Here is a 22,007-nt window from a genome sequence, read left to right on the forward strand (position 1 = left end):
TAGAGAGAAAAGAAGAAAAAAAGAAACAGTGGAAAGATGAATTTCTTCTCTCAGGGTGGAGGAGAAGATTACACGGACTTATTGGAATTAGAACCACACAAAATAAGGAGGAGGAAAATCATTTCCGAATGCGCGGCGTCCCACATGCGCCCGCTGCAAATTAATAAAGATGGTTCCCTCTCTCTAATGTAGAGGAACACACACAAGAGATAAATAAATAAAGAATAAAATGAATGAGAATACGGAACATTTTAGGGCTTTTCGGCTGTCAAGTAACGCAGTTTAGCAACGCGAGTTTAAATAAAGCAGCTGGGGGGGGGAAGCCTGCATAAAATGAGACACGACGGAACAAATGTTTCACCTTTTAATAAGGGGTTGCACAAATGCATTTCAGCCGCACTCTCACGGAGATGAATCTGCACTTCGGCTTGGTTGGTTTCTTCACAATATTTTGCTGAAACTCTCAGCAACATCAACACTGGAAAAACGTCCAGTGTGCGTGTGTGTGTGTGCGCGCGCGTGTGTGTGTAATCTTCCATTACCACAGTGATGTCTGTCCCAAACAAAGAGAGGGAGCAGGATAGGCCGGGCCGATGATGGCTCTAAATTCTGTGTGCAATTACCGTTTAGAGCCCAAGTCCAAAAAAATGGGCAACAAAAAACACAAACGCCTCGAAAACTTTTAAACAAGAGTGGCTGCTTCGAAATGAAGGTTCACAATATACTGCTGCCTCTATATGCAAATATCACCTCTGTATACATGTAATATCGTATTATATAAATGTTTAGATAATTGAATCTATGCTGAAAAGCATGGAGAAAGAGCTTATCTTAAAAAGATAGTCTAACACAATCCAAGGRAAACTTAACATACTCCTAAAACTAAGCTTTCCCTTTTTTAATCACTAAACGTCTACACCTACAGTAAATTATCCTCAGTTTGCAACAATTTAGAGAAAATAATAATAATAAAAAAATCAGAACTCTTAACATAATCCGTATTGGTAAAACTATTATAATCAAGTAAACATGAGATTTAAAGAAAAAAAAAGGTTCAATTATATAACTTATGATTAGTAATATTTGTGTCTTATTCTATATTTTGCATATTTTTATTCATATTTTTTTTATTTTATGAGTTTTTATCACAGTTTTATTTCTTAAATTGTAAAACATACTGAAAGTTACATCCTGTCTGTCTGTTTACTGTACAAAGTGAAAAGATTCTTAAATATATATTTATTTACATGAAAAAGATCGAACATACTAATGCTGACACTGATGCCCAAACCAAAGTCTCTCAGATTCTTAAAGGGGCAGTTCTGAGTTTTTGAAGTGAGGCTCTCTGAAATGGTTACTAGCGATAGCTGCCCTAGCTGCGACGGAAAAACATCATATTGCAGTCGGTTCATAGAAAAGTTAAGAAATTATCTGATTTCAGCCAGAAATATATCTAGAAAACAATMCAGTAGATAAAACAAAACACTAGATTAGCAGATCTTACCTGCTTGTGCCTGCACAAAGAGGTAAGATCAGGTAAGATCTGCTAATCTTGTTTTCTCAGCCAAACATGCAACCAATGTAACTGCATATTATTAGCAGCTGGTCTTCCACTAATTAAAGGCTGCTATTATGTTTGTTTATCAGAAGAAATGCATGTTACATGTGTCTAACGCAGATGAAATTAACACATTTTGTGTTATAAAACACTGCTGGTTTGCAAAATAGATTTGTACTGGTTCAAAATGTGTGGCGTCCTATAACTGGATAGGGTATATTAATATGCTGAGTCATCACCTTCTTTTTGTCTGACCATCTTGGGCTTAAAATTAAATGCTATATAAACAGTCTAAGTGCRSCCCCAAGAGGTTAAACAATCCCAAGCTGAAATAATCAAAAAGTAGGTCAGACTGGCCATCCGTTATAGCCACTCCAAGTATTTAGCACGAGTGAATTCTCCAAGTAAACAGAGCCTTTGCATGGTGTCGCGTGAAATTAAGTGATGTTAATATCGGATCATTGCCGTGGCATTTTTGTAGCACCTACATTCATTTTGTAGCAGTGGTGCRTATGTGTGCYGTTTRTGGTGTCGTTAGCTGTAAAGGCTCGTGCCATGATTTTTCCGTATGTTGAAAATAGGCAATGCAATCTGCAATCTTAACTGTGCTGTCAAATCTGCAGGAAGACTTTGTTGAAACTATAGTGTGATTGATGTACAATTTTTTCCACTTTTCTACTTAACTCACTGCAATAACGGATCTTTCTAGTGCAGCTAAAGAAACTACTCTTGATAACATCACAGATCCTCGCTTCAAAAATTGGAACTAGCCATTTATTTCTGCGTCAAACCCTTCTTCCTCCTTGCTGAGTTTGGGTCACCTGAACTTTCAAATGTGTATAAAAATTCCAGAGATCCCAAGTTATTTATTAGGAGTGTCTTGGGCTGTGTGTGTGTGGGAGGGAGAGAGGGTGCATCTGATTTAAGGCTAACTCGATCAGTCTCAGTGTTATCCGAGGAGTTAGGGAGTACAGGCTGTTGAAGGAATGAATATTTAACAGCGTGATTAAGGGGAAAAAAAGCACTTATTGTTGAATAATGGTCTGCTTCTCTTCAAACGCACAAACACACATATCAACCTATTGCATGAGTGCTTTTATATTGGGGTGTGACATAATTACAAAAATCGTTTAACACACAGTCCGGTAGGTCCTCTCTGTGGCCAGTACTCCTGTGTGAAATCTCTCAGCCCTTGAACTTGTGACACCAACCAATCATAGATCGGACCTTCAAATAACTAATAGAAGCCTCTGAAGTCTGTACATGATGAGTCATCAACTTGGGGGAGAGGGATCATAAGGCATGTCTACCAAGTGCCCGAACCTACACTGAGTAAAATGTCCTGTGCAATAAATGAGGCCTCTTTAGCTAAAGACTATCTACAACAGTCTGAGTAAAAAAGAAAAAACAATCTTTCACAAGACAGCTGCCTTCCTGTTGCCTAGCCAGTTCCTCAACCCTGCYTTTTATCAGCTTCTTCTACAACTTCGTTGTAGCAGGTCTGCATAAGTGACAKTGCATAATGTTGGTTTTACACAATGTCCAAGCAAAGCTTTCTGTGCGAGCCTCTCAGACTGTTGGTGTGATGTGAAGTAATGCTAGCAAGAACCAAGTGACAGGTGTTGTGTAGGATGGATAAAACAGGTGGTCTATAGGCTTCCATTGCTATGAACTGAGACACATCAGCTTATTAGTAACAGTGGGACATCCTGATTACGACTGGTTCATAAAACACCATCCATACCTGACATATGAAATATTTTTACGAAGGTATAAAAGATCTCAAACAGCGTCTTGTATGGAAACCATCATCATCAGCAGCCTGCTGTCGAATTTCTACAGCGGGTTTGGCTCATATGTGAGACGGCAACACTGGGCAGCCTGAATGAGCGCTGGTCTGTTCTGGTGCAGCTGCGTGTGAAACTGGAGGACACTTCCACTGGAGACCTTTAAGGCACGTCCTTCCTCTCAGTAGCTTCTGGTGAAAACGTTGTTCTTCACAGTAACACGAGTTCAGACTGACAAAAAAAAAAAACTGAAGAAAGAAAAAGAAACTGTGTTTTGAAGCATGTGCGTGCTTGATTATTAGCAATGTCTTAAAATATCAAGAATTTCCCAGCTCCAAACGTGTCTTTGAAATMCTGGAGCAGATACACGAATGGTCATGGAGTAAAATATTCTACAGAAAACAGAAGAAAACACAGGAGTAAAAGACTCAGTCTTTCTGGCTTGTTGGTTGAACCAAGAACAACCTTCCTGGCACCACCAGGAGCAAATGGAACACAACTACTACAGATACTTAGAGAATAGTCAAATACTATACCAACAGAATACAAAACAAAATGTATGGTCTCAYAAGCAGAGTTACCATAAACAGCATGAATGTCTTTGTTATTCACAACGTTATTGTTGTTCTTATACCCTGTTTTTCTATAAGAATATCTTATTATCATTCATGATTGTATTTCTCATCAGCAAACAGCTCTTTAGGTGTCAAAGATATGGAGGAGAAGCAGGGGCAGAGAAGAAGAGGAGTGGGAAAGGGTTCAGGGAGAGATGTCCAAGACAGGCTGTGTTGTGGCTCTAGCGAATGTGATGTCTAATTTCTAAATTGTCACAGGGGCACATGGGCAGTTCTCTCCCATTGCCGCTCTTGCTGTGGTTCCTCACAAGCACCCAGCAGGAGCCCTCAAACTGTGGCCCCTGTAGAAAACTAAAACAAGGTGATGCTTTGTCAAGATATTAATGTGACTTCTAGCACACTGGTGGCTATGAGGATGGAACTTTTTGAAGTGTAGGRCTTTTGTGAGATTAAAGACAATGTTGATTGATTGTATGTGCATGTAAAAGTAGAGTAGCTTTGGCCATTTTAAGAGAGGTTTAGCATCCTTAACCCCCTAAGGATGTCTTGATTTTTTAATTCCCATCTTCATTCTCTATTTTGTACAACAGTCTCTACCTGTTTTGCCTCTGCCACTCATTTGACCCTTCTTACAGTCATCTCTTTGTGTCACCATGAACTCAAGCTGCTTTGTGTCTGAATAGTTTTAAGAAATACCCCTGATCTCCAAACACTTCTGTTGTTCTTCTCCTCCTTCCTCTTTGTCTCTTACACGTCAGACTCAATGCTAGAGAGTTTCTCGTACACATGGCCATTGCTTCCATTGAAGGGACGTGGGGGTCCGACTGCCAACATAGACCCGTGATGGTTCATCCCACCAAGGCTGAGCTCTTTTGGGAACCGGGGGGGCACGTTGGACATCACCCCAGCTGTGGCAGATGATGGCAGATATGACGTTGCACTCAATTGACTCCTGAAGTCACCTCTGCTGTTCTGGGCAACTTGTTGTTGCTGCTGCTGTTGCTTTGTCAGGTAATATTGTTTGGCTCCATGCATCAGACACTGGTCATCGCCAAAGGTGGGTATAAAGGGGTTTTGGTTTACCCGGTCAGGGTAAAGAGATTTGGATAAAGAGAAAGCTGCCCCACCTCCACCTTCCATCAAAGATCTGTCTCTCATGTCTCTCTCTCCGATGGAGCGGCGGTGGAGGCCCTCACCACCTCTGAACAGTCCGAATGGGGACCCAGAGCCTTTTTGGCTCTCACCTCCATAAAACAGTGGGTCTCTGTCCCTGTCCCTTTCTGAGCCCCCATGGCGTTCAAATATGTGTGCAAAGGGGCTGTTTTCTTCCATGTAGCGTTCTTTCTCCTTCAAACTAACACTCCTTGGTGGGGGCAGCATTCCTCCCATCCCAGGTCCACCCATACCTCCCCCTAAGMCTCCCATCAGACTTCCCATTCCACCTGCTTCCTCTTTCTGAAGGTCAACAAATGTGTCATACGAATGCTGCCGCCTTAGCTGCTTCCCAAATCCTCCACTCTTTCTCCTCTGCTGGGCCTGAGATTGAGCCTGAGGGCCTGCGGCCATACCTCCCACTCCTCCCCCGCCTTTCCCTCCCCCCATTTGTTCCAAGGGGTGGTTATTGTCCTCACTGATATCGTAGAGGTTTCCTGTCTTTTTACAACCCTCACAGCGCATGCAGGTTGCAGAGCTAGGGCGGCTGCCACCTGCTGAGGACCCACAGCCAATGCCACTTGAATACCCACCACCTCCTCCATGAATGGACATCTGCTTGCCCCCACTAGCTCGACAGTTCCTGCACTCCCATTCTCCCCCTGCCAATCCAGACCCTGGCCCACCCTTTGAGTCCGACTTTTTGGGTTTGCTTTTCAGAAAGTCTTCAACTGGAACCAAGGAGGTGCATGTTGGCACTCCTCCATCTCTGTTTCCAGGGCCCTCCGTCAAGTCCACATGCTCCCACTGAGGGACCCCCTCTTTGGGACGAAACTGGTCGAGATAAAAGTCCCGAACACTCTCCTTTTCCCTAAAGAGGTAAGAGTTCCCATTGTTGTTTCCTCCTCCACCCCCTCGCTTGCGTTCRGAGGGCAACAGTGGCGGGGAGGCAGAACGTTGGCTGTGGTAGTGGTGGTGGCTGATGTGGTAGGGTTTCCTCCTGTAACCCAGCTCAATTTCGTCCAGTTCCCGTCTGGACTTTGCAGAGGCCGGCCTCTTTTTTAAGCTGTCGCGGTACTGTTTGCGCTTCTTGGCATTACCCTCCAAGTTTCCGTAGGTTACAGTGTGTGTGGAAATGTCTGAAACATCTGAGCGTATATTTCCGTCATCGTCTCCTCTCCCCCCACAGTAGCTAGGTCCCGGAATGTAAGTGGAGCTTGAGGCACCACCTTTAAAGGAGAACTTTCCGTAGATGTCAGGCAGTCCTCCCTTGAAGCTCTGGCCTGAGGGAGGAGTCTGTCCGGACAACAGGTCAAACTTGCTCATGTTCCTGTGGGTCAGAGCTGAGCAAGGTTGGGTGGTGAAGATGGGAGCCACTCCCCCACCCAGACTGTCACAGTCAAACATGCCACCCTCCAGAGAACTAGCACTGCCCAAACTGTGGGGTCTGTTGGGAGGAGGACCAGTGAGCCCTGGGGTTGAACCATGGTGGTGTAGATAGTGATCCTGGTACAAATTGCTGTCCTTGAGATGAAGGTTGCCAAACGTCCTCTCCACTTCACTGATGTAGTCACTAAACATGTTGTCTTCAGGCATGTAAGGAGGTTTGCAGTCGGAATGGCCAGCCAAGCTGCGGCGATGCTCAGAGATGTCATAAACAGAAGAGTCTCGACGGATGAAGTCCAGGGCGCTGTGTGGTGAGCCGTTCACCCCTGACAAAGAGGCCATATTCTTGGCAGTGCGTAGGAGGCGCATGATGTTTGAATGGGTGTTGTTCATGGTGGCTGACGGGGAGTTCAACGCAGAGCTGCTCTTCTCTTCGATTTGGACCCCATGTATGCAGCTGTATATTCCCTGTATAAAAGAGATACAGAGAAGGAGAAGCATAGTCAGTGCTGCACTTTAATGGTAAATGGCCTGTTCTTGTATAGTGCTTTCCGATTGCGGAATGAACTCCTAYGACAGYCGACACCATCAATCCACCTTGATAAAAATKATTTCAACAGTCGATTCTTGCACACCTATGATACAGTGCTTCCGGCCACCATCTGCATAGTTACCATTTTTGCATGTACAATGTTTTGCAAAAGTATTTTCGYTGGATTTAGGTCTGGACTTTGATTGAATCATTCTGAAACATAAACACTCTGTCTTTATGTTCAAGGTCTGTCCTGCTGGAATATGAACCTCAACCCCAGTATGAAGTTTTCAGAGGTCCCTAAAAAGGTTTTCTTCCAGTTCTGCCCTGCTAGTGCCATCCTAAATCTGCTACAGAAAAAGGAAATGCATGTAAAAACTATAACGTAATTTTTCATAGCTAAAGCTGCTTCTCATTTATTCTCTTTAAAATATATTTATTCTATCCTATGAGGTATGAGAGTGTCTAAACATAAGAATGAAATAATTGTATTTCCTGCCTACTTTGATTCAGATTTTCTATCTTTTCTTACAGGGATACGCTTCTTTCATTAGCACTCCAGTCATTCCTTAGACACATAGCTGAGGATAACGCAAATGTTAAGTGGCTGTTTCTTAAAGTACCACTTAAAAAATATTTCAAGACTGATGCTGAAAAAATAAACATGTCAAGCAATAAAAGTTTGGTTATCAACCTAATAAATAAACATTAATTATTGCTTCTACATTTTATTACTGTATTTAAAAAAATGCTTAAAACTGCATCTTGACAAATGCTTAGAATGTAGAGGACAAAAAGTTAGAACAGTCGTATATTGTGAGTAAATATCTAAACTAATCTACATTTAACAGGATAAGGGAGAAAATGCAGCATGTTCGCTGCCGTGTAACAGTGCAATTGATCAAAAGGCACAACCCTGGAGAGAGAATGGAGCGACTTGGTGCTAGGTGATTGATACAGGCAGAGGGATTATAAAACCCTTTCAGATCCACTGGTCAATACCTTCAATCTATGTAATTAGAATCCAGCTCAACTATTTCCTCTGGCAGTTATTAAAACCCTCAGTTTCACAAGCCTCTTGGCGCCGCTGGCAGCAACACACTTCCTACTGTAAGACAAAGGCCACACTAAAGGGGGGGACAAGCCGAGCCCATCAGAGACTGAAACACAAACGGCTCCATTTGCATTCAGTGATGTACGATACAATATTCAGATAAAAATGGATGTTGAGCGGAGGGCAAACCAGGCGTGACAGATGAGAACCTTAAAGGAGCAGATCAATCGCTAAGACTGATTCTTCACAGGAGGTTGATCTGGATAACATAACGACAACTGGTCAAAACTCAGCTGATCCGCGGGATCAGAAATATTTTACTGCTTGGCGTCTTCTCCTCGAGACCCTCGTAGTTCTTCCTCAGTTCACGCATTTCTGGTGATCGGACTGCTGMAATGGCTCAGAAAAGGCTTTGTYCTAATATTTATTTTACAGGCAGTGGTATTGCTTTAATTTCACAGTCTGTTAATAGCAGGAGCTGTTGGGAAAGTAGGTGAAGCTGGAGAGGCACTTGGAGGAGGAAGACAAAWACAAGCCCGTTCACCTGGTTTGATGATATTTTTGGCTTTTTCCACACAAAAGCATCTCGTCCTGGTTACTGAATTTGTCACATTTTCCCTCCAAAAAAATAAAGTTCTCAAAATTTACTTTCTGGTCAATTTAACTTTTTCACATTTTGTTACTCTAAYAAAAGTTACTAAAAACAAGAATTAAATTGGCCTCGTTTCCAAATTCTTCTTAGATAAACCTGTTTTCTCAACATTGAACAGTGACATCTTTGCATATTTCTATTAGATCTATTTTTACAGTTTTTGCCTGCAGCAGTTCATTAGTTTAATCATTTCAACTTTTTCTTAGTAGTTCAACTGTTATTGGCTTAGTGAGTTTGCTGAATAATGTGTTTAACTGTAAGGTTGAATTTTCATTCTTGTCAAACTCCTGCATAATGTATTTATTCCACACACATGTAATAACTTGATGTTCTGGACTTATTCATCTATTGTTGTTTTAAAACCAAAACCGTAGCAGGTTATTTATAGTTATTCACAGTGAAACTAGACTCCTATAATGTTGAGGGTAACAAACTGTCTTCAAATATCACCCAAGTAGTAAATAGAGTCCACTTGTGTGAATTTTAATCTTGGCATAAGTGCATTAAAGGCCTAAGAGGTGTGTTAGACAGCATTAGTGGCCATCTGGACAAGCTGCAGAGATCCACAGGTGGGGGAATCTGTCAACAAGACGACTATTAGTCGTTCACGCCTGAAAAAGACCAATTACTAAAGAAAGACATGAAGATTGTCTTCTGGTCAGATGAGACAAAAACTGAACTTTTTAACCCACATGCAAATCCCCATGTGGAGAGAATCTAACATTCCACATCAGTCAGAATAAAGTGGAAAACMTTTTCATCACTCTGAAGAGGGGTTTTCTCAGCGGGTCAGAGTTGATAAGGATTTAGCTAAATACGGGACAATCCTACACTGTAAAAAACACTAAATCCTACYGATTATTTTGTCAGGATTTTAATGCAAACATCTCAGTACATTTGAAATAAGACAAGACTAACTTACAAGTAACTTTCCAGCAAGATATAGAAGCTCGTTTTAAGGAAATACTTTGTTAATTTTCTTTTTTTAAAAGTACTGGTTCCACTGGCAGATTATTTCACTCATAATAAGACATTTCCCATGTTCTGAGTAAAATAATCTACCAGTGGAACTAGAACTTTTCCATCAACATTAAAGACTTAAAATAAGCTCCTATGTCTCTAACTTAAAGTTACCTTAAGTTAGAGACTTAAGGTAACTTTAACTACTTTAATAGTTTTGTCGTATTTCAACTCTACAAAGATATTTTTACTAGGAACTACACCAAAAATACTTGGTAAGATTTTGTGTTTTTGCAGTGTAGAGGATAACACTGCTAGAAATAATAAAAAAAGCAAAACCTTCGTAACCTTCATACTAAAACACAGATTTACCTTCCAGCAGAGCAATAATCCCAAACGCACAGAATGAGACGGAACTAAACAGTTAGGATGAAACAATAATTATGTGTTAGAATGGTCCAGTCAGAGTCCTAATCTTGTTGAGAATCAGTGACAAAAATTGAAAACATAACATCCCATCCATAGTTACAAAGACTGAAAAAAAAATTAGATGTGCAAATCTGGTAGAGGCATACCCTAAAAGACTTGAATACTTTTGCTCTACCGTTACCTCAGTATGACTCTCCTTCCACAACAGATGAACGCCATCAGCTCTCCGTGCACGGATATCGCAGAGAACGTTTCAAGTGATCAGGCTGTAGGTAGTGTAGCACCTCCTTGTTTATCACGGTCCAAACGTTGCACACGTTTTTGCTGCGACGCGCAAATRAACTTCCAAATACTTTATTGTGAGATCTGTGCAGAGCGCGGCGATTAAAACCTCCGATACGTTTACAGTATCAGAGGCTTTTTAAATCAATACAACTCATTTGTCTGAGTGTTTTCAGGTGGGACCCGAAGGACCAGGCGAGTCTGAGGAGAGCCGCTCACCACGCCTGCAGAGGGAGGGAAAACAACAGCGAGCGCGCAGATTTGACTGCGTGACTCACGCCAACCGTGACAGATGTCATTTCTCACGGCGCCGGGCCTAGATGTTAATTGCGGCAATAACAATAAGCTTTATTGGATTAGGCTATGAAATTAAAGAAAACAGAATCTGTCTGAGGAGCAGAACGCGAGAGAGGGGAAAAGAAAGAAGGGAAAATGGAAGAAATGGCTGCAGCTCAGGAGACAATGTTACAGTAAATGAGACATGGATGATGTGACGCTTTGGACGTCGGGTTGTGCTGAGATGTTAGAGTCATAACTTCTGTTGATGTTTTCCTGCCCAGTGCTCTAAATACAAATCACTTCTTTCTATGAGTGTTTGCCCAGAATATTTTATCACACTGAATCATCTCACTGTAGTCGTGGACACGCGCAGCTCAYTCATTTTGCCAGGCTGCGGTAGGGACGGGYGTAATTTCTGCCATTAAGGACGATCGCTGAATGTTACACAAAGCTTAATTGGTCTCTGTTCCAGCCACCCATACAAATTGTAATGATGCAATAATAATAATAATAGAAAAGGAAAGAAAAAAAAACCCATAACCAAGCGGCTCGGCTTTGAAAATGAGAAGTCAAATGGCGTTTGAGAGGCAAATGGAAATCAGGGGTTGCTCCACATTTTTCATGAAAAATTCAATACTTTTCCAGATTTGGCTTTCCCAGATCCCCAGTAACTTTACGATCATTTTAAAATATAAATGCCCAAATATTCACTGGATTTATGACCGATACGTCTGCTGTAAGCAGACTCAAAGTATGGAAGAGAGATTGGAAGGAACCAAGAAAGTGCAGAAGGAACTGAGGACATCCAAATTTACAGAAAGACGCAGTGAAGGAAGAAATGGAGGGAAGACGCATGGAAAGAGAGAAGCAAAACAAAGAAACAAGAAAAAATGGAAGGTATGGAAAAAAGGATGATTCAACACAGGAAGGGCAGAAGGAAAAAGGTATGGATACAAGGAAGGAAGGAAAGAATGAATGAATGAATCAACTTCAGAAGTAAATAAAGAGCAGTAGACAAAAGAACAGAACGATCCAACGAAACGGGAAGTTAAAGACACAAAGAAGCCTGCAATCAAGAAGGAAGGAAGAACGCAAAGACGAAAGGAATGATAGACACAAGGGAGGTATAGAGGGAGGAGGGAACATAAAGGATAAGTAGGTAAGAACAGAGACAAATATGCATGAAAGTACTGACATATAAGGAAGGACAGAAGTGAGGACAACATTTTGCTAGCTAATAAAGTCTGGAAATACAAATATTTTTCCATTTCAGACCAACCCCCCCCCCCAAAAAAAAAAAAAAAACAATAATGAAGCTCTGTATTATTCCAGACTGCATAGGAGCGATGGTAAACAGAYACGGTTACGCACAAACACACATTAACAAAATAAAACGACCATTATGGAGAAAGTAATGAAAGSTGGGCACTCAAGCATGATCAGAGAGCGTGGAGGCGATTTTAGCTTTGCTTTCTGGCTGCACAGCTCCGTCAAGGTAACGGAGAGATAGAGCAGCAACATGTGGCTCCTCTGCTGTAAATTAGCCACGTGGCTCAGCCTGCACAGGTTCACCTTCAGAGGCATGCAGTGAATTACACCATAGMCAAGTCAAAACAATCGGGATGCAAATCCAACACCTTGAAGTGACTTTGGTCTCCCGGGACGCGGTAATCTACCCTCACTGGTTCAGAGGCTGATTTATTTATTTTTTTTCCTTGAGTGAATTATTGATTTCAGCTCAGCATTTTGTAAATGTTTACCTCACGGGCTCCAGGAAAGCCTATGAATCACAACAAAAACTACAGAGGAGAGATTATTGTTTTCTGTAAGCGAAGAAAGGGAACGTCTGCCAACCTGTGGCCGTCAGAAAAGGGAAAATAAATACAGAGCCTTAAAAAAACATTTAATTCGTTTGTACTTTTACACATTTGGTAACTGTAAAAGGAAAGGAAAATGAAACAATTTTGTAAAAGGTAAAAAAAAAATTTATTCCAACTTTTTACAGCCAGAAGTCTTTAGACTGAAACTGTTATCCACTTCAGATTGAACAGATCGGTGAACATCAATTTTTAAGAGTTGACAAAGATTCTTAACTGCACTTTGACTAGGCMATTCAATCATATGGATATGCCTTGACCCTTCCAAACAAGGGTCAGTGGAACAAATTCAGGAATTATTTGTTACAAGAAGTAAATAATTACTGAAAAAATGCTTTTGAATTCAAAGTTTAATGTTTTGAAATGATGCTATCAGTGTCTTTAGTGCATGATATTTAATATATAAGGACATGAATACCACTCAACTCGTCTTGACCATCTGGCACTGTGAAAAAATGTAAAAAGTACATTTCTACAGTAAATTGCCAGCTGCTGTTGTTGCCAGAACTCCACCATAAAAACTGAGRTAAAACATTTCTTTCTTTCTTCCAGCGATAGATGTTGATTTTGTGGTTAAAAATGGTGCTGGAGTCGATGTTTTACTGTAAAAGAAAATACTTAAAACTTACAGAAAAAAATGCAAATTCCTAACATGAACATGAACCTATAAAGTTAATGTACAAATATAAAATGTACATTAATTTATTTGTGGAAACTTCATGTCGAATCAAACAGCTTTAAATAGTTTTATGAATTTTTCTTGCCACAATCTGCCATTAAATACGCAGATTTTATTTATCTTTTTGCAGTGTATATTCGGGATGTCGTGCAGTCCCCCCCCCCAATCCCTTTTCCCCTCTTGGGCCTCTCACCCTGCTGACGCTGAAGACGAAGCCGGGCTGGCCGGAGCAGACGCCCATGAAGCAGAAGCGCAGCTGCCAGTAGAACCAGTGCTCGCAGATGAAGGTGATGAGGGAGAGAGCCATGGCGGCGCCCAGCATGTAGAAGACCCCGGCCATGTTGTCCACGTCCAGCTGGCTGGACATCACCTCGTTCTTCTCGTGGTGGCAGATTCCCGTCAGCCACAGGGACTCCAGCTCCTCCATCTCACCTGGAGGAGGGGGGATGACATTGTAGAGAGGGAATATTAGGGGAAGGACAAAGGCAGAGAGAAGGTGAGGACTGCAACAGATGGTATGACGGGGGAAGGAAGCAGGGAGAGATGGATGAGGGGGGGAGAGGGAGAGGCATAAGGAGTTGATGGAGCACTACAACAGGCAGTAGAGGCGTACAGTGAAGGGCTGGGAAGTGKTGGAAAATGGACATAAAACATCGCTGAGAGGATGGATGTGACGTCGTAAAGAATTGGCGTGGGACRGCCTGAGACGTGGAAGTGATGACACAGCAGATAAAACGAGGGTTTAATAAACGGTTCGAGGGTTTGCGGGGGATGAGGGCAGCGGCCTTCACAGCACGACCGGCCAGCATAAACACACACAAACACACACACACTGGCGCACGTYGATGACATCAAACGCTTCGGTCCCAGCATATGTTCACAGGTGCGTCTGACGCCGCTCCGTCAGCTCACGGTCCCGTTTGTGGGTCACCTTCTGTTTCATCACAAGCTGMTCTCAATCAGAGCGGAGAGAGGCATGGCGGGAATCGCTTAATTAATCATACAGTCAGCGGCGGTGGCTGCACCGTCAGGAAAAAGCAGAGATACAGAAAACACAACTCCTGTGTGGGTCTGTGGACGGATTCAAAGACTCCTGGAGACAATTAGAGTTCACTTTTGTTTGAATTCTCTCTTTCTGAAAGTGTAATTTTGTTTAAAAATATGGCTTTTCCTGATAATCTCTTCACAGTACTACAGTGCATTTCCAGGTTGAGCTCTGTAAAAGATGATGGAAAAATTTAACAGTTTCTGTATCCAAACAAAAAAAAAAAAAAGCAGAAATCTTTTTTTTAGTGTTTCCTGCTTTTAAGTAGAGCTGGAAGTAAGTCGAGATGCAGGAAGTATAAAAAGGAAGCTGTGCATTCGATGCTTCACATCTTGTAAATAAAGAGTCTGGATCCGTGACGGRCGCAGAGGGAAACAGGAAGTTCGGTGATATGGTGTGAAAACCTCGCTCTCTTTTTCACTGATAAAACCTAAGAGATGTTTTGAACAGTAGGATAAAAGGTGATGTGCATTAARTGAGGTATGCATATAAAGAATGCAACTGGGTAACTGGGTACAGTGGGCAGTGGCAGGAACAGAGGAAAAACTTTATAGTCTCTCAAGAGTGAGAGTTGGTAACCCTGATTCATTGGTGTAACAAGATTATGTAGCAAAGGATTTCATGATATTAAAAAACCAAACTAAAGTCTGCCTTGTGTATCCAAATAAGAAAGTAAGTAGTTCTCAACCTGCTCTGATAGTAAGAACAGTTCTCTAAATGCAATTTATTTGTGGGAATACTAAGACTAGCTAATAACGTTGAAGTCAGTATCTGATTTGTACCGTAATTTCCGCACTGCGAGTCGCTACGTTGAACACTGTGACGAGAGTAATGTACGAGTTTATACCAAAAATGGTGGAGCGATCAGGAGGACGGTTAAAGGACAAATTCACCACCAGATGTAGACTGCCATCAGTCTTTTTTTGTTAAATACTGAGACTGATCAAACTTGAACTGGATGAATCAATACACAGAGTATTTAAAGTTTCAGACTAAGCCTGCTGCAATAAATCAATTAATCGCGTGACAAATTAAAATGTGCTCAGTAATTTCCATTTGCGTGACTGTTCATTTTTCTTGTGTCTCTCCCTCTTTCTACCAGACTGGATGACAAAAGTCTTCAATCTGGTCCATTGGTCTCCACAAGCTCCTTTTTTAAAAGGCAATTCTGTTCACAGAGACTTCATAATTCATTTKATTCATTGTTCATTTGATTCATTAAATGTCTTCCAGTTCCAGTATTAAATGTTCGTTAGAAATTAAAGTTTATTGATCTTTGACAGGTGTACTTGCATTATTATATCCATTACTTTTGTATCACTTGAAAGTGGTCTCAAAACAACATTATCATTTATCGCAATACCATTTGGGATAATGTATCGTCCAGCAGAATTTGTTGTGTTGACTGGCCTATTTCAAGCTGATCAAACCTTTTTCCAATGAGAACATAAAGCATCTTCAACAATAATTTGGGCATTAGAACCACTTCAGATTTAGACAAGCATGATAAAAACACTAAATGAACTTCTGATGTTATGCAGCAAGTCTTGGTTGATCAGAAAAAGGTCAAGCCATGTGAAAACTTTCTATTTTATAGAAAAAAACTGGAATTAAACATGAGGTTTCTGTTTTTGTAGGACAGCTCTTGTGTATAAGTTTTGCTCCTGCCTGCGTCAAGCAACCCCACACACTCCCTCCACAGCAAACCACGGGGCTTTCCGCGTGAGCCGGATCCCTTTCTAGGCCACGAGGAGCCGAGTGGACGGCGAGGCGTGGCAAAGTGACATTGAAATCCTCAGAGGTTGTGAGATAGGGGCCACTCGGTTCCTGCAGTGGCACGGGATGGAGGGGGAGTGTTACAGCGAGCCGACCCATATTCACGTACAAACATACACAAGCGACTGTCAAAAGTTGTGATGAATGTAGCTCGATCAGAAACCGTCGGTACCGGTGATCGATAAGTAAGAATCGATAAATGGAGAACACTTATTAGACTCTTTGGACGTAGGCTGACGAAAATACAGAATCTCGACACTTTTTCACTCGTCTCACACAYGTCGGCTCACTTTCAGAGGACTGACCCATATTCATGTGTGCGCGCCTTCACACATGCACTCTCTCACAGCACCCAGTGTCGAATTACACCAGGAGCTATGCTGGCACCCCTAACTGGGACACAATGAAGCGGGCCTCCGGACGGCCCTCGTTTCAGGAGGCTCACAATGCGCTGGAGAGCGTCCAGCACAGTTGGCTCCGAGACGCGAGAAAACCTCCAGACACATTAAATTTCTCTTACATTTTCTGTTCTGCGTTTAATTGCGTATCAAGAAGGGTCAGCCTGATTATACAGAGGGTGCAGCTGCCGAGTTTGGCATGGGCTGGCTTTCAGTACGACAAGGTCTGAAAGATGTTTCAAASCAACTTAAATGGGCAGTATAATGTAAAAGTCGACTTCTTTGACCTTTACATCATGTTGTAATGTTATTCCCTCATCAAAAACAGGCCAGGAGTGTCACTTTGGTTCTCTCATGCATGTTTGAGAACCTAGCCCCGCCTTCAAGACAGACCTACAGTTTCCATGCTTCCACTTCTCCCCATGACTCCCTYCACTCAGTTCCTTCAGACTAGCCAGTAGCAATTAGCAAACACCTGGTGGAGCTGAGCATCAGCTGAATTCATTATACGAGCTGCTTCTCAGTGCAATGCTGGTAAAAACGTTGAAGGGTTAATAGAGGCTGTGATGACAAAGAGCAGGAGTTTCTTAAAGACACAGAGGCCCAATTTCAAGGTGTTTAATTAAAAAGTCAAATTTCTTTTAAGTCATATTTGATTCATACAGCATTTTTATAACAACTGAAGTTACCATAGTTACTTGATTGTGCTGTAAAATGACACTATCTGCCTGGAAAACACATAATACGGCCCGTTTAAGAATGTCCGYCAGACCGTTCCTACTGTTTAAACTCTTTTTAATCAGATGTCAGAAAACATAGTTTTCTCCAGATGTTCAAACCGTGGAGTAGATGGATGCAGTGCTGCCCCTGCCCCCACCTGTAGCTGCGTAAAACCAGTTTTACGGCTAAAAGAAGATTCCCCAACACTTTTATTCTCTKTTTTAAAGTAGCARTTGGCAAACAACAAGAAGCCCCCGAGACTTTTAGGAACATGGCGGCTGAGKGAACCAACAGGGAGAAAGACACTCCCAGTCAGGRTTGTTGAAGAAAAYGGGGAGTCAGATCACAAGCAGAAGAAGAAAGAAAACAACAAYGGTGTTTGATGTTTTTTAGAGAAAYACAGCAAGGAAACAGCAGCTGTCTCCTATCTGGATAAGTTAACCTCTGAGGAACAAGAATACAAAACCTGTGTTCATATTCTCGAGRTAAAATACTTCAAAATGTCTTCTTCTATTTCTAGGCAAACTACATTTAAATCAGTACATCAGTGTTTTAAAAACCTATGAAGTAGAAAATTCTGGTTTAAATAAACATTCGTGGGGACTTATTGAGAAGGGTTGTTTTTAAGCTAATAGGGAAATATACTGGGAGAACTGGTTCACCTGGCCAATCGACACACAAATTCTATTTCATGTAACGACGCATTATTATAAAAAGTTTGTTGCAATTTAATTGATGAAAAGCAGAAAAATGTCAAATATCYGGCCTAATAAGCACAAAAGAACAAAGATTGATGAGAATTTTATCAAACAAATGATTTAAACTTAAAGATACCATCATAACAGATAAAATATGTACAGTATTATTTTACTAGCACTTTGTGGTACAGACCTTCTGTATGAAAATGATTAGCTGTACTYGACCGCTTCAATCTGTACAAAGAGCGACTTTCAGACGACATTTAATCGCCACTTGTAGACACCCAATAATACTGAAGTTGGAGCTGGAATAAAGCAGCGTTTCAAAAGCAGAAACCCTGGAGAGTTTGGGTAAAGTCTTTTAAAAGCCAAGCGCCATCATAAAGCCGAGGATYCCYGCGGCGGAGCTAAATCACAGGTTGCATTAAAAGCTCGGCCTTATCTTTCCTTGTCTGAATCTACTTTACATTTAAGTCGCAAAGCCAATCAGAGACCTGTTCCWTAGAAAAGCCAGATTTCTTTTCTCACACATGCTAATCAGACGGATAAAAGCTTAAAACACGATAACTTATTGTCCTGGAAACATCGTCGTTGCACCCGTAATGCACTGCACTTTACAGAAATACAGCAGCGAATCCAGAAATGGAGACCAAAAATAAAAAGACCTAAAGTGTGTTGAAAAAACGCYGCCTGGCTTTGAGACTCTTCAGCTTTATGTATCCGTCCCCTACAGGGTTAAAGGGAAAGCAGCTCAAACCGTTTTCCTGTCTGAAGCACTGATTGATGCGAAGCACAGTGAACAAAAACCTTTAATCTTTGAAACCTCAGAGGACTTTGTGACATTCTCTGGCTTTTTTTTTTTCTTTAAAGAAAAGCAACAACAATGGAGAATTAAAATACGCATCTGTAGATGATTGTGTGTATATATATATATATACACATATATATATATAACTAATTATCTGAACACAGTTGTCCATCCTTAAATCTCTAGGCATGGGTAGCTGCCAGTAGACAWGACAGGCTGACATTTGTTGATTAGCTGCTGAATGGAGCAACAGCGTGAATGCAGATACGTTAAAGGCACACGGACAAGAGCAGTCAGCTTGATTTAAGTCTAAAGAATCAGCATTTTTATTGACAGGGGAATTGAGCTATAAGTACAGAAAAACTAGAAGATATTTTTTCAGCTCTTTTCAGCCTTAAAAACAAGAGTTTCACTCATCAATCTGGATTCAGCTGAGTCGACTTTAGTCTCTTTGTCATTTTGKTGTATGTTGTCTGCTTGAAGAACCCAGTCAATCTACATATTGACTCGACAAATTATTATTTTACTGTCATTTGAAGACAAGAGTAATAGCAAAATAATGCTTCTACATCCCCTTTTTCYACATTTAAAATTGTASGATACTTAGTTTTGTCATCAAATATATTTTTCTGGACATGTTGAAAAATCCCCCCCATGAGCGCCACAGCTCTGATTCAAAATGGSAGCTTGTTTGACACAATAGAAAACAGTATGACAGCAGCTTTACACTTCTTAACAAAACCTTTAATTTTTGACGACTGTRATATTTCTGAGTTTTCAGGTGTTTTGCTTGACAAACAGAAACAGAGCTATTTTTTGCCTCTGCTGGATGACATGTTGTCTTGGATCAGATATTTTCTCTGAATCTTTCACCTGAGATTGACGACTGTGAGGCTCCTGACTTCAGTCATGACGTCCTTTCAGCGCCGAGCTCTGTTTAGTTTTAGCTAAATRGATCAAAATCAATTTGATGAAATGTCAACTTTTTCTTGGAGGCAGCTTTTTCGATCACATTGCAAAGCTAAATGTAGAAGGATTCAATGTTGTTGCTTTAAAAGTTGATGCAGATTTTCCAGTATTTTTTGTCAACCTGAATATTGTCTGTATGTCTTCTGCGGTATACCTCCGCTATTTTCTGCTATGGACCTCCTTCAACTTCTTTTAAATCTGATTATTACAATTATTAGACGAGTAGAAGCTAGCTTACGCATGCAGCGGTTAGCATGGAGCAGAGAAACAGTAATGCATGGTTTTGGTTCTGATTTTTTGCATTTTTCTTTGCAACAAGACCATTAAAATGATCTTTTTAGTGACTTTAAACACCTTTTTCTGTTGATGTTAGCAGATTTATACCTACAATAGATTTGCGGCCAATTTGTCAATATGCTCTTCTTTCAATTTCTCAATTTCTTCCTCCATCAAGCTTTACTCCAGCGGTGTCTTCATGCGCCCAGCTACAAAGCAATTCCCCTAACGAGGACAGTGTAATCAACGTTAAAACAGATAATGTGTTGGCTTCATCCTTTCCCGCTCGCGTCAAGGTCGTTGAGAATTTGCGATCAGTTAAAATACGGTCGCATATCTGATGCGTTCGCGCGCTACTAAACCGCTAATCACATCAGTGCAGCCTTCCCGCGCGTTGGAGTTGCGGGGAGCGCTAAGCAGAGTGGCGTTTATGAATAAAAACGGCGCAGGAAGCGGCGGGCTGCGCTCACCGTCGCCAAAGAGCTGCAGGATGGCCAGGTCCACGTGTCTCTTCCACCCAGACTCCTTCTGGATGGCGATGCCGTATCCCGTGGTGGCGAAGATGTAGCCGCTGCCAATGGTCACCAGCTTGCAGCCCTCGTCCCTGCCAGCCATGTAGTTCAGGACGGCGGCGTCGTAAATGAAGGCATCCAGTTTGCTGAGGGAAAGAGGGGAAAGAGACGGAGAGAACGGCAGGGAGAGAGACAGACAGGTCGCAATTAATTAGCACTTAGAAGTCAGACGGCTACAGCTACAACACTCCAATTAACCTGCTAAATAGCACTAAGCCGCCGATAAGAGTAATAGACTTTCACTTGCTTTTGCCAGTGGCTGAGGCTGGCAAAAAGAAACGCGCGGTGGAAACCGGAGAGGGGGAGTGAAGGTATTATTAAGGTCAAATTACAGTCCTATTCATGTTTAGACGCTGTAACAAAGGAAATGATTTTTTTTTTGTCATTTCTACTGTTTGGCAATGAGCTTCTCGTTTCTTTTGCAAGAGCAAGTTGAGAGTTCAGAAAAAAAAACTGATATGTTAATTCAGGCGAGGTGTTGAAAAAGGACCTTTTTTTATAGGTATGTTTATTAATTTTTTCATTTAATAACAACAATATAGCAGAACAAAAGCTCAGCAGTGCAGTCCAAAGGAGACAGAAAGAAAAGATAGGGGGCATACATGCTTCCATCATTATATATATAGTCCACATCTAAGCATTTATAAATGCTCGAGCATGACCAAAGACGGTGTGTGAGGCTACCTTCATGTATTTATGAAAAGGATCTTGGTTTAAACTTAGACACCCGGTTTGGGGCAAAGTGAGCTCTATGCAGTAATTTAAGTTGCAACGCCCAGGAACGATTACAAATGGAAATTTTTCTGGCAGAGTTCCAAATACTGCTCCACATTTCATCAGTGATCTCGATATTCAGCTCTCCTCCCCAGGCCTGAGCCAGAGTGGATATGTGACGCTTATGACAGTATGTGTTACAAAACATTGAAATAAGTGACACTTCACGAGTTCCGAAAAACTGTTTTTCAATTACCGAAAACCCAGTGTTCCTGAGTAGAGTGGTTTCTTTTTTAACAAAGTCTCTTAGCTGGAAGAAACGGAAGAGGTTATTTTTCGCTATTCCAAAGGTTCCACAACTTGATTAAAAGACATGAGGATTAAACCCTGGATTCAATTCCTGTAACATCCAAGCAAAAATAAGCAGGTATAGGCACAACTGTAGCATCAGCTTTGATGATTAAAAGTCTTTAGCTTCAAATATCTTTGTCACACTATTACCTTGTGTTTCGATGGAGCGTAAAATCATTTAAATAGCGCTCCAGAATCAATGTATTTTGCGGCAATGGCCCAATAATCATACATAATCTCATAATATGCAGATGTTCAGCTGGTGAAGACTCACATCAGCATGTCAAATGCTTGAAGTTTCTCCAACAACATGGCAGTCCGACTTACTTCCTCTTCAACATAATTCCTCTAATAATCGTTTTACCACTCCAGAGGAGTCATAGACTTTGTGTAAGGCGTTGAACTTTCAACTTGATGTTTCACTAAACGATATATATATATATATACATATATTTTTTTTAGAAATATGGGTTTGGAC

General features: G+C 41.3%; 1 protein-coding gene across 5 annotated transcripts in view; it reads right to left on the minus strand.

Annotated features, from left to right (window-relative positions):
• Positions 1 to 351: 351 nt before the first annotated feature.
• Positions 352 to 22,007, minus strand: part of grin2ba (glutamate receptor, ionotropic, N-methyl D-aspartate 2B, genome duplicate a) — a 178,721-nt gene continuing 157,065 nt past the window's right edge. For all 5 annotated transcript variants that reach the window (XM_008415507.2, XM_017306255.1, XM_017306254.1 and 2 more), the window contains 3 exons: positions 20,363 to 20,550; positions 13,396 to 13,634; positions 352 to 6,926 (listed from right to left, as the gene is read on the minus strand). In XM_008415507.2, the coding sequence (XP_008413729.1) occupies positions 4,668 to 6,926; positions 13,396 to 13,634; positions 20,363 to 20,550 (2,686 nt within the window). In that variant the 3' untranslated portion in view covers positions 352 to 4,667. The remainder of the gene's footprint in view (positions 6,927 to 13,395; positions 13,635 to 20,362; positions 20,551 to 22,007) is intronic.

This window comes from Poecilia reticulata, linkage group LG8 (assembly GCF_000633615.1).
Source record: "Poecilia reticulata strain Guanapo linkage group LG8, Guppy_female_1.0+MT, whole genome shotgun sequence".
In the NCBI taxonomy this organism is placed as follows: domain Eukaryota; kingdom Metazoa; phylum Chordata; class Actinopteri; order Cyprinodontiformes; family Poeciliidae; genus Poecilia; species Poecilia reticulata.